General features: G+C 38.7%; 1 protein-coding gene across 1 annotated transcript; it reads left to right on the forward strand.

Moving 5' to 3' along the window:
- Nucleotides 1–1205: 1205 nt before the first annotated feature.
- Nucleotides 1206–7867, forward strand: LOC137973612 (carbohydrate sulfotransferase 3-like). The gene is made up of 2 exons (XM_068820455.1): nt 1206–1421; nt 6018–7867. The coding sequence occupies exon 2, from the start codon at nt 6042–6044 to the stop codon at nt 7236–7238; it is 1197 nt and encodes a 398-aa protein (XP_068676556.1). The 5' UTR covers nt 1206–1421; nt 6018–6041; the 3' UTR covers nt 7239–7867.
- Nucleotides 7868–13569: the final 5702 nt, after the last annotated feature.

Raw genomic sequence — 13569 nt, forward strand, 5'->3', positions numbered from 1 at the left:
CGCCATTTTAGCATGTTAACTTACAAGTTTTACGGAGTCTGGTGGCTCCGCGTTGCTACCTGGAGATGCTTCAGTGGATTCATGGTTTAGAGAAATTCCTATTCCACGAGCCTGGCGTGTTTATTTAGCGACTGGATTTGATTTTCGCGGAAAAAATCGTGCTTGTTTTGGGTCGATCGGAGTCCCGACGCTGGCTTCCGTCTCCTACCTTGTCACTATATTATGAAAGAAGGTGAACGGGGACCATTTTCCCCGAAACTTCGTGTACGTATTAAAGACAACAACAGCTCACCACATGATAAGTTTTATCGATTTTTATTACCATTTTCTAGCAAATTTTCAGACCTAAACTTTGCCTCATATGTTCTCTATATTTTAAAACCTACGTGACGCACACAGTGAGCCTGGGTTACCTGTGGTATTGTATGAGATTTGTAATCAGCAAAATACATTAGGCGAAGAGCTCGTTTTTGAAGGGTCAAAAGTTTAGTTCTGTGAACTTTTGCGGTATTACACCACGCTACTATACCATACATTAAGTATGGTTGAATGAGTGACCTGTAGATATGGTGTAAAGTACTCAGCGGTACAAAGTGCCTTATCCTAGAGATAATACCAATTGATTTACTTATTTTTGATGCAACATGAGCAATGTGGTAACTCCATGAAAGATTTTCGTTGTCGTTGTTATGCAGAGCACCGCAAAACCGGTGCACGATTATTTTTCCTCTTTTTACCAATAATATTATTGTTTGGGCGCGTTATAGTTGCCGTCGTTTCTTAAATTCCCTATTATCAATGGTTAACAAGAAAAATTAATCGTGCTGCGCGTGCGGCACGCATTTGAGTACATTTCACCCACGTGCTCTGTGAAGTTGACAACAACGCGATCATACAAATATTTTAATTGTTGCTAAAGATAGAGGAGAAACGATTAAAATCGTTTCTCCTCTATCTTTAGCAGCCATCCGTCGGAACCAATCCAGGATATTTAGTTCGTATTGTAGAACGTGAACGAGATGGAAAAAATTGCCCTATCAGTGCCTAATCATGCTTGAAGGAAGCCTCTGCAAATAGAATTTGATTGTTTTGAGGTCTAATGGTTTCATCCAATAAAGGGAAGATTACGGTTTCTTAGATACCTGGGGATCGATGAGAACATTTTGAGGAACGGAAGAATAAATTTCATGCCATCGCGTTGAAATCTTACTAATGGTGTGTGGCAAACACATCATCAGTGCTCGACAAATTCCCATGAATAAGTTCTTTTTAACGAAAAGAGCCACATTTACGCTTAAAAAAGTATTGAAGCACATTGAAAAATAGCTATCCGCCGAAATATTCGCATTGGAGGAAGGCAATGCGAGAGTAAGGAAGCAATACGCGATTAACATCTACTCCGGAGATCTGGTCAAAAAATTGTAAGTACATTTTATCAGGCTGAGTTTTATGTTGTAACATATTGATGTTTAAAACTACCAGCAAGTGGGTAAGAATTGAAAAGCGTTTTAAAGACCGTGTAAATGCTATTTTGTAACTATTAAAATTCGTCAAAGAAGATGCAAAAAATACGGCAAAATTTGTCTTTAGGTCCTGCGAACACAGACGTATTTCCGGCGGTAGTGTACGTCTGCGTTCGCAGCGAGCTAATGAAGTTGAAGCTGGTGACTTTTTATGCCGTTGAATTCTTCAAATTGGTCCCTTCGATTCCTATGTCTATGAGATCCACTTTTGACATCTATTTTCTTTCCATTTGAAAATCTTTTTTTTTTTAGCAAGAGTACAGTAAATTGTTGATGTTCTTGGCTCGCTCAATATCTTAATTAGGAGCAAACCCAAACCAAAATTTTAAACTCCTGCCTGCTATGTTCTTCTTTAATAACGACGCGGAATTTTTTTTCCATCAAAAATTGTTACTGTCCATTGGTTTTGTTTGTGAGAAGCACCCACTACCGTACACAGTTTCTGCATTGACAGGTATCCTTGCTAATCTTGTCATGATACTGAAGTCAAAAATAAAGCCGGAAAACCTTTGGTAAAAACATCAAGTGAAACCGAGCCTTGACCAAAGCACTCCTCATTCCGCTCAATAATTTTCTCAGAACATATATACTGAAGACGTTTTATTGCAATGAACATAAGGAGGTGACATGCTAATTTCTAGTCAAAACTTTCACTATCCTGTCTCCAGAAGCCTGTTGTTTGAAAATTCATTTTAGTGTCTCCTTTCACTAAGATTTTGCTTAGTATTCGTAGCAGATAGTTGGCCTTTGTCCAGGATTCTTTTGCTGGGAATAGAAATAGTGCGCACATGCATTGACTGAATAAACGAGGTTTACGCTTGTTGAGTTCTTAAGAGATGTCAGAGGTTTCCATAGGGACAAACACGGTGACCATGTATTGAGCGAACGACCATCGAGAATTTTAGGGTTTGACAGTTTCCAAATGTCTCAGCTGTAATGACAGAACTTTTTGACATTTACCACTGGTCTTAACTCTATGCAGTTTTTCATTTACTAGACGACATGTAAAAAATGTGAATAACTTTCACGTCGTATGCATTTTAGCTTTGGGTCTTCAAAGGATGCCATTGGACAAGGTAACCACTCATTATTCAATAACTTGACAACAGCGCCTTTGTTGCTCGAGCAACTCAAATCTTTACTAAGAAAAATCAATAGTTGCGGCAAGTTTCGAGACCTTTTCTTGTTGCGAGCTGGATTTATTCTATTTCTAACCATGTGAATGAATGGTACTGTTGTGCTGCGTCGGACGTGGGAGATTAAAAAATAAAATTCCTGTTTTATGATAGGAGTTAACTGAGTCAAATGAGTTGGTTGTATAAACGAATTAGCATAGTTTGGAAATAACCTTTGCTTGTCTCAAGTTTGGTTTCTTATGTTAGTTCACTTAAATATGAAACGACGCCACAAAGCAATAATGCTTCCAGTCAGACTTGAGAGAAACGCAATGTAACTACTACTAGTATCAACTCTCTTCTGTGGGAACAATGAACAAAAATGAAATTGATTTAACACAAGTGTTAACTCGCTAAATGGGACCTCAACCAGTAGCATTAAAAGAGAGAAAATAATCGTGCTATTCGTGTTGCACACTTTCGGCCGCATTTTGTGTCGTATTTTTGCCTTACTCTACATAACAGCGTGAAATAACGAAAGTTGAGCTTTTAACGGCCGTGTAAGGGTACAAATGCGAGCCTAGGCCAAGACACATCTTGATCATGTGAAATCGCCTAAATATGTTTTCGTAGCCTGCATAGAAAGCGTTTCCTTGGGGCACAGAAGAGAACGTTTCGGTGTTTTGACCGAGCAAAAAATGGGGCGAGAGCAAAAATGAAGAGAGTCCAGTCAGAAAACACCACGGAAACATTTGCTACGCAGGCTATGTTTTAAAACAATCCCATATTTTTTTCTAGATATCTCGAATTTCTTGAATATTTTTCTAAATATCCCCAAAATTTCTGCCTTTATTTCCATAAATAATACAGCAATAAACTAACAAAGTATAAAGCAATAGAGGAAATTCACGGGTGTCCTTGTAAGGCTTACAATAAAACCCTGAACAATTTTTTTTTAACATACATGCATGACATATATTAAATGGAGAATACTGCTGCATGTGATTACTGCAGACCCATATGGTAAGGAATTTGTTACTTTTCTTTGACGCTGCAAGTAGCATTTCAGTTAAAAGTTTGCTTTCTTTTGCCATTTTTCTTGGAAAAAACATGATTTCAATAGTCTTTCCCTAAAGAATTTTAAATATCTCGAAATTTTCTAAATATCTCAAAATCTTCTAAATCAGTCTAAAAAATATCCGGATATTTGTGTCTAGGCCTATGCGAACAATTCATTGTATTTTTACACTGAAACCGCTCGAATAAATTTAGTTTTAATATAATTCGCTCACATTTTGCGACGTGAACGAGATGGAATAATACCAAAAGACTAACGACCGTGCAAAGTTTTATTTTGAGCTGATGTTTTCGTCGACTTCGCCGTCGTAGATCTTTCAATAGGGAGCTTACGAAACGAGGACGACGACGGCTACGAGGACTTCATTTAAAAATACGAGTTCGCGTTATTTATATCACTACAAAACTATTTCATGTCGTTTCGCGTTAAAAATGTGTAGTAACTGTTGAGGAATTAAACTGGTATGAGTGGGTTGGAAGCCTAGAGAGAGAACTGAAAATTCATCGTCATGTGCTAACGTCCTCCACAGAACCTTGAATTCGGTCATTTCACGTCCTCATTTAGGAGATGACGGCAAAGAAATGTACCAAAGTGTAAAACGCACGTGCAGAGCGTGCAGAGCCATTGTTTATGCTCACTAAACCTATTGTTTTGTAGCGTCGTCGTTGCCGTCGGCGTCGTCGTTTCGTAAGCTCCCTACATCCCAGGCTGCTTGTAACTTTCGGCACCTTGTGTAATAATACGGCCGAGGGAATGAAATTAAGGATTTTTCATTACATTATCCACCCAGCTTATATCCAATTTACCAAACTAGCAGAATTTTATAAGAATTGGCTAAAACCAAAAAGTAAGTAAATTTATGGGAAACATGGAGTCAGTGTCTCCAGTCAACTGAATTTGTTTCTTTGAAAGTCTTTGTTTCTATATTAGCGACTAAATTTTGTATCGTTAATCCATCCCGGGGATTTAGAAACGGTTTCAATTGAATCAGTTCAACTGCAGGGTTATTTACGTTTAAATCTCCTCAATGTCTAGAGTCGAGAGTTCTAAAGAAAAGCTCAAACTTTGTAAAACTGCTAAGGACATTGTGCAAATTTCAGAGGTGGATTTTGCGTCACGTGCCCTTAGTTTTTATAACACACAAAATCATGTAACTATGACAAAACCAAATTACCCTATCGTCAACAGTTCTCTCAGAAAAGTTTCCAAAAAGCTACTATGGCAACCACGCGCGTTCGATTAAAATCACAACAAAAATGGTCGAAAGTCGTTTTGTTAATTTCAATGAAAACCGCGAGCAAAACTGGTTTCTACGAAACGCTGACCCCAGCCAGTTGCCCCCCTCACTATAAATAATTTAAGAAGAAAAAGTGAATAAATGACTGAAAGATCGAATAAACGATGGTTTTCAAGAACCTCTGTTTCAATGCGTATGCGTTTTCTGCAACACGTTCTCGCCCATCAATTTGCGATTATCCTGAGTTGTTAATTTGCTTTGAATTCACTATTATCGTTATTTTTGGACACTGTATCCCAGGAGTAGCAGAGAAAATAAGAAGATAAAAAAATCACATCCGTGGATTATTTGAACCCGGAGTTTCTACTCTATAAAAATCGCTTCTTTTCGCTTTATCACTGAAGATCAAGAAACCGCCTTTCTTTAAAAAAAAAAAAAACATTTATTTAAGGCTACCAGAGAATATCGCTTAAGCTTAGATTTTAAATGTTTGGCTTTGTCGTGAAGTTTGGAAATCGACCTTTTGTAGTGTTTAATGTTGTTTGTTGGCGAGTGATAATAGAACATTATCAAATAGTGTTTAGAATATTGTCCATGAGAATCAAGCGATGTGGTGGTCAATCAACATTCACAGCTCGATTCCTATGTCCATACACTTGGGTTGTCTTTTCAAACAAATATGAACATTTCCCATGATCCATATCAAGCTTTCAGTCTTCTAAATAGACCAATTTCGATACATTAAAATTCAGTCCTAAACAAAAGGCATCAATCATCTCGAGGCTCTGGGGAATAAATATAAGGATTTGTAAGAGTTTATTCCCTAGAGCCTCGAGATGATGCCTGGTATTAAGGACTGAATTTTAATATATTGAAAGTGGGCTATTCACGATAATAGTGAATTTCAAAGCAAATTAACAATTCAGAGGTAGTATGGGACCAGGCTCTCTCTTCTCGGAGCAAGTGAGAGACGGGGGACTGGAGTGAGGGAGGAGAGAAGCCAGGTGACAGATAGTAACAAGACGTTATTAACAATGTTACTCTGGGTTTTTTTTTTTTTTCAGAATTTTCAAATCCACTAATACAGGATGGTCTCGCTGAGGGTGTACATGCGCTCATTCTTTGTGATGGTCATTGCAATCGCAACTTTCTCGATAACTATTTTGATTATTGGCTCACAACAAACAAAAACTAGAGACGTAGTGAAGTACGAAGAAACCCCCACGAAAAGTTTGCCAGTTCAAGATCTTCTTTCCCTGATGGAGAAATATGGGGACTTCACAGACAACTCGGATGCTGATCTCACTCCAACGGAGAATGACATAACAGAATCCTCACTTTCGTCAAAACGTCGATTAAGCTTGCTTATTTTCGGAGCGGACCGTTCGGGAACTACCTTTATCAGCCGAATGTTTAGCGAAGATCCTAATATATTTATGATTTACGAACCTCTCTGGGTAACAAAAAGGTGGAGAAAGGACCAACCGAACGAGGACTGGTCACGAAGCGAGCTGGAGGTGGTAAATGGCATTTTAAGTTGCAACTTCGACGATTTTCCTTTTGCTAAGAAATTTCTAGCGCATACATCGAAAAACTGGGCAGCCGCTCCATTCAAGAATCCCTTTCAAACGAAGAACTTTTGTAATTTTTCAGAAACAGGGAAAAGATTGTGTCCAGATTTTTCATCTCATCCAGATTTCGCGTCGGAGGCTTGTGCGAAAAAATACAAACACAGCGTCACAAAAGTTGCTCAAGTTCGTTCTCCTTACAAATCAATATCAACCCTTATACCACAGGTCTTTGAAGAAAACCCGGAAACACATATCAAAGTTATTCAAATACTCCGAGATCCCCGTGGAAGTCTGAATTCTCGGATTCAGCTCGGGTGGATGCCTAAACATACCTCTCCGGCATTTATACCTTCGGCGAGATACGCTTGTACGAAAACAGCCGAGAATGTTAAATATGGAAGGAACCTACCGAAAAAATACCAAGAGAGGTATATGGAAGTGTATTATCGGGATATAGCCATGTTTCCTATTAAAACCGCTTTGAAAATCTACAGTTTCGCTGGGTTTGATATGCCTGACGAATTACTAAAATGGATCGTGGTGAACACAAGCCCTAGCGAAGAAGCATTGGCTGCAGAGGCAAAGAAGAGATTTTCGTCTGTTCGCAATTCCACTGCTAACGTTGAAAAATGGCGAAGTGCGCCCACACAACAAAACCGTATAATAGAAGAAGAATGTAGTGAATTAATGAAGCTGATAGGAATCAAAAAGTAACTGTTTAAAGGATGATTTTTGCCAAAGTTATGTTTAAAAAATTAGACTTTCTGACAGCAAAAAATCCGCCATTTTGAAAGCGATCCAAATAGTTCGCAAAATTTAAATAAAGCAGTCCAAGCATGTCTCTCTTATTAGCTGCGTGAACTTAGTGTGATCCCATACAGTCAAGTTAATGGAAACTTAAAAACACGCCGATTAGAGCCTTTTATGTTCTACAGTATTTCTCAACAGCTGGCAGAAAATATATATTTGAATGATATTGCCCTAAGCGGAAAATACAATAGAAATCTTTGTTTGTCCACCTGAATTTTGGGTCGTGTCGACATCATACCTCATCTGGGCTTCAGGATTGGCCAAAAGAACAACAGAAAGAAAAAAAATAACAATGGATTTAGCACAGAAAACAATAGGAAGTACGACACTATACAGCCAATGAAATATAGTGTTCAACAAGAGGTACGAACCTACCCCAAATTTGGAATAAGCATTGTTTTTATTTTCTCTTGGGACCATTGCGCAGTGGTAAGAGAACTCGCCTCCCACCAAAGTGGCCCGGGTTCGATTTGTACGGGTCCGCAAATGATCCCCATGCATGTTGGACCACAAATGTTTCCGAAAAAAGGTAAGGAATGGCATGGAAGATGGAATGGTTTGGATAGAGAATAAATGTGGAGAGCCCTTATTTTTATTTAAATTACTTTAAATCATGACTCACAGCAGGTTTCTGCCTCATTACAGTTTTCCAGGAAGACTAAATTTTGTTTTTTACCACGCTGTTATAAATTTGCCATATGTAATTATTAAATACAATTATCAAAAACTAACTTGGACGCAATGCTAAACTGATTGTGACCAGGCCCCCGTTTCTCGAAGACTCTGCTCACAGGGTTCGAGAAACGGGCCCCTGGTGACAATCAGTTTAGAATAGACTGTTTTACAGTTGTGGCTAAGTTACCAGGCCTAACAATGGAAGCGAGGCTGCCGGTGACCCTGTTTTGATACAAACCTTCATGCTTTTGTAATGTTAATATGGACAAATTAGCGTTACAACAACACAATTTACATGATAAAAGCAGTGAGGTCTGTATCAATGCAAGGTCACCGGCAGCCTCACAGCCATTCATAGGCTTGGTCGCTGAGCAAACAACTGTAAAATGGCCTATTGCGTCCAAGTTAGTTTTTGATGATTGTATCTGATAATTAAATGTGGAAAATTTATAACAGCGTGGTAAGAAACAAGAAGAGACTCTCAGGGGTGAGCAAGGGAGAAATGTGGATCTTTGACCGTCGAACTGCATCACGCAAGACGAAGTCAAATAACGACAGACAGCATAGCTCATCATTGCGCAGTCACAGTGAAAGCATATCTCACAGGGTCGTGGGTTCAAATCCGAGCTGGAACTCGGATTTCCTTCCGAAGTTTAAAATGTATGCAATTTCACAGCGTACAGAAAAATGTTTGGAACCTTTAAAACGGCCGTTTTAAATGCCCATAAAGGTCTCGCGCTCATATGTTATCTATTACTTACAACTCCATACGATCAATTTATTTCTTCCGTGAAAAGGTATATTATAAAATGACCTACTACGATAGATTTAAAACAAAAATGACAAAGCATGATGGAGTTTGATCTTTCACGTGTGTCGAAGTCCTGAGAAAGACAACAAAATCACTGAAAGTCACGTGTCTCTGAAGATGACTTCCGCTCAGGTTCTCGAAACGTCAATCGAACTCCGTCAAGGAATTTAGGATCCGAAGGGTCTTATTTTATACGAAGATTTACGCCTTGTTAAGTTGTTTGGCACTCCAATACTCAATAATCATATTTACGTTTTTCCCTACTGTTAAACTTATGTAATAATTAAAGTCATATTCAATCAATGAGTAAAATCGGACAAGATTTTTTGAAAGGTACTCCAATGACGGTAGCAAGCAACATCAGGCTTTTCTCGTGAAAATATTTAAATTGTCAGAAAGTGACAAGAAGCAATATAGGGAAGAGCTTTTAGTGGTTCCTTAAATTACCAAGTTTTTCGTTGGATAAACAATATTAATAAAGTTATTAAAAGTAATCGTACAGTTTGGAATATAATCCACTAATTTTGTGGAGTTGTGGAAGCGGTTAGTTGTGGCGCTAAACTGCCGATGTGTACATCAAACAATAACCTAACCCTACCACGAGCTAACACCGAGGTAAACCCAAAAATTCATTCCATGCAGAACTACTTATAATATGGTCGAACGAGTCCAATATAGTTAATCTTAAAGTGCCCCTGTGATAAAAAAAATCACTTCCTTATTTCCTTCAGATTTTGAAAGTAATGTGTTTGCTTAACACCTGACTGGCAAAATTTTGACTTTCATTCAAGGGCCGTTTACTTGGAGTCAAATTTTTGAAATTTCACGGTACGCCATAACTCTTGTTCAAAACTGACTGATTGGACCTCAGAGGGTTAAAATTTCAGCGTTAGGGTTAGCAGTTTATTATATATGCAAAACGAGAGTTTAAAGCGTCAAAGCTCAAAACTCTCGTGCTGCATATTTAATTATGTGGCTTGCACACGCATTGCATTCTTAAACTAGTGAGCCTTTGAAGTCATTTTCTCCTCGATCCAGCTCTCTCAAGATCTGAAAGTTAGTAATGGCGGGCACCTAAAATAAACGGTTGTCTTTTTGAAATCGAGGCTTAAAACTTTGGCCGCTTATTAGTGTTTAGTTAACATAGTTTGGAAATCCAAAGAAAAATAAGAATTTATTCTTTGGTCACAGTCAGTGACAGTTGCACTTTAAAAGTTTAAATTAAAGAATAGCATATCAATTCCTCGTTCACAAGACGCATTGAAAAGTAACAATATGTGCAAACTTTCATGTCAATTGCCACCCGATATATATATATATCTGTAAATGCCCTAATTTTTCAAAGAAATATATTTGTTAGTTCAATCCATTTTAAACTCGTATTTGCAACATTTTTCCCATGTAATAAGTTTTGTCATATTGTGTTTTTGATTGTCTTTTGGTTAATTAATGATAATTTTGACATTAAATTAGTCTTGATTAAGGTCAGCACTGCTGAGGGAACTACTCACTGTACAGGTATTTATCCGGTGAGACCAGCAGCCCGTTTTTCGAAATTTCCGAAACTATTTGGGTGCCACTCTCCTTATCTTGAGAACGAAAAGCACATAAGTCATAAGACTTCACAATCATTTTGCTTTTTGGTTACTGCTCAAAAACAGGTTAAAACACCATTTTTTTCAAAACTTCCCAAATGGCTTTTCGGTCCCGAAGCGTTTTCGGAACTTTTGGGATAAGGGCACCGGTCCCGCGGACCAACGTCCTCTCGTGTGTGCGACCTTTCAACGGGAATAAATGGTAGATCGCTTACTTGGGTCACTTCCATCTCAGGAGTCAGGACCTAACCATGTGAGACAGCTCGTGGTCAAAAATGGCATATTAAATGAGCTTCCGAATCGTGAGACGTACGATAAGCGTTTTACTAGGTGAGGTTGAGGTCTTTCTCGTTTCACTTGTCATTTTTGAGCCATATACCTTATTCATAAATGGCGGACGCGCGGTTGAGACCTGAGCCGAGTTCACCTAAAAAATGCTTAGGAGGCATAGCTTAACATGGCGTCGAAGTCAAACATTCACAGTTGTGTACCATTGTGCACACAAAGAGGGCGTGTTGGACCAAAAGGAAAACAAGTTGGATTCTTTCACTTACCAGAAGAAGAGCAATGAAGAAACGATGGATACTATATGTAGAGATGTTGGTAGATTTTGTCGCATCTCCGGGGCATCAAAAGTGTGTTCGTTACATTTCAAGCTTAGTGACATATCAAAGGATCTTGGTGGACGAATGTTCTGAAGACAAGTGCAGTTCCGTCGAAATTTGCGTGGAAACAAACTTCACCACGAAAGCTACCGCTCCCTACCGAAAGGCCTCATCAACGAAGGCGAATGGAGAGGAAATCTATCCCAGAAAAAGAGTCTTTTTCAGCGTCATCGGAGCCCAGCAAAACACCTGGAGCAGCAAACGATATTCCTGAAACAAGTACTAACGAAACCACTATTTTAGGACCGCAAGTACCAGTCTTAATGAAATGCCTTCCACTGAAAAGGATCTTAATGGGACCCTCAACCAATTAAGGCAAGTTGAAAAAAATGCGCAGATTTCGAAGAGACAGTTTCAGATTTGGAAGCCACAAATCAAGTTCTTCAGTCAAACGTCTTCTCACTTAGTCGATTTACCTCAGATGAGGCAATGTTGTTTTATACAGGCTTTCCTAACTACAAAGCATTCTTGGCATCCTCCGGGAGATAATGGAGAAAATGTCACATACTGGTTGTCAGGTGATAATGAGATACCGTCAGAACACTATATGTCTCCACCGCAGTTAGCTGTAAAGAGGGGTAGACCAAGATCACTCAAACCACAAGAATAATTTTTTCTCAATTTGTGTCGCTCGAGACAGGGATTTGCAAAAACCCACCTTCCCACCTGTTCAATGTTTCTCAGGCAACTGTTAGTAGGATCGTTATTAGTTGAATCAATTTTATGTTCTCGTGGATTTGGAGTGCTTAACATTTGGCCATCAAGAGAAGCTGTCAACAGAACAATGCCTGAAGACTTCAGAAAGGCATATCCCAGTACAAGAGTTATTATTGACTGTACAGAGGTGAAGTGTGCAATGCCCAGTAGCTTGTTGCTGAATATATAGTGAGTTGTTCAGTGCCTACAAGAAGTGCACTAAAGGGACTTGTGGGATTTTCTCCATCTGGTGCTATCACATTCATAAACCGACTGTATACAGGAAGTATATCAGACAGAGAAATTGTAGAAAGGTCAGGCATACTTGACCTGCCATTTCATGAAGGAGTTTCCGTGATGGCAGATAAAGGTTTTGCAATAAGTGACATCTTACCTTTAGGTGTGACTTTGAATATTCCTGGAAAGATCTACGCAAATTCCCCCGGAGGATGTTGTGAGAACTCAGGAGATTGCACGACTGCAAATCCACGTTGAATGGGTAATTAATAAAATTAAAAATATTCATATCTATCCCGCTGAATCTCTTTGGCATTGCAAATCAAATGTGGTCTGTTTGTACATTTCTTTGCAATATTCAAGACCCTATCTTAACAAACTGACACAATAGAAAGCTTTAGAAAATTGATTTTTAATTTTAACAATGTTCAATGTTTTGGCTAAACAAGGGTCTGTTGTAGTAATATTTACTATCTAGGTCTCAGGAACTTTTTATTTTCTTTCAGTGAAATACACAATCACTGAAATAATTATGGTACTTGTAAAGGACTGGCCAGAAATTACAGGGGGTGGACCTGGGCACATGACCTAACCCCTTCCGTTTGGAATAAAACAAACTGACTGACCCCAAATACAGGTCAGAAATATGATTCCCCCCCCCCCCCCCCCTACATGGGAAAACCTACTTCTTATGTGTAGTCAAAAAGTACACAGCCCACCCCTTTTTGAAGGATCAAATATTACTACTTATATTTGGCTATCGATCGTTACATTTAAATCTACCGTTTTAACAGCTGAGCCTTTGTTTTCAGCATTTGTATTCATCTCCTCTGCATTTTAGCCAAAACCTCAGGGCATCGTTGTTGAGCTCTGCTGGGTGTCTTCCCTCCGGTTGAAAGGCACTCCGGGAATATCGTCTTGACTCAAATTAATAGCAAAAACCCGCCGCCGTTTTTACAATAGAACATTCGACCAGGTCTTCAAACTACGTTACATCAACTTGTCCTGAATTTAAGAAAACATGTCAATAATTCCACAAATCTTCAAACAAAACTTACAGCTTATGTATCCTAAGCCTCGTTTTGGTGAACTCGGCTCAGGTCTAAGCCGCGCGTCCGCATTTATGAATAAGGCATATAGAGGTTTTGCATGGCAGAAACAATGGATTCTTTTTCCCATGAGAACAAATGTTCTTTCTAAAGCAAAAGATTTTCATTGTTCCTGCCATGCAACATGGCTGCCGTGCAAAACCTCTATTCAGCCCAATTTATTAAGTTACTGAAAAACTACAGAATTGGAAACTATCTCAAATATCTTCCTACCTAAATCTTTCGGAATTCAATCCCACTCTGTGGATCGTTTCTTCAATTTTTTCATGCTGGTCGCCAAGTATTACAGGCAGTTATTTTTTTTTGTGAGAAAAGTATTTTCCTTTTAATGACAGTCATGCGCAGAAACTACTCCAATGAATTTCATATAAAACAGCTGGGCTTGGAAATTTATGGTAATACTTAGACCTCCCGCTAAGATCGCAAATAACAACAGTTGATGCTACC

This window comes from Montipora foliosa, chromosome 10 (genome assembly GCF_036669935.1).
Source record: "Montipora foliosa isolate CH-2021 chromosome 10, ASM3666993v2, whole genome shotgun sequence".
In the NCBI taxonomy this organism is placed as follows: domain Eukaryota; kingdom Metazoa; phylum Cnidaria; class Anthozoa; order Scleractinia; family Acroporidae; genus Montipora; species Montipora foliosa.

Bases quoted from the DNA above. Each gene is read 5' to 3' on its own strand.
- LOC137973612 (XM_068820455.1), top strand. From the start codon at position 6,042: ATGGTCTCGCTGAGGGTGTACATGCGCTCATTCTTTGTGATGGTCATT.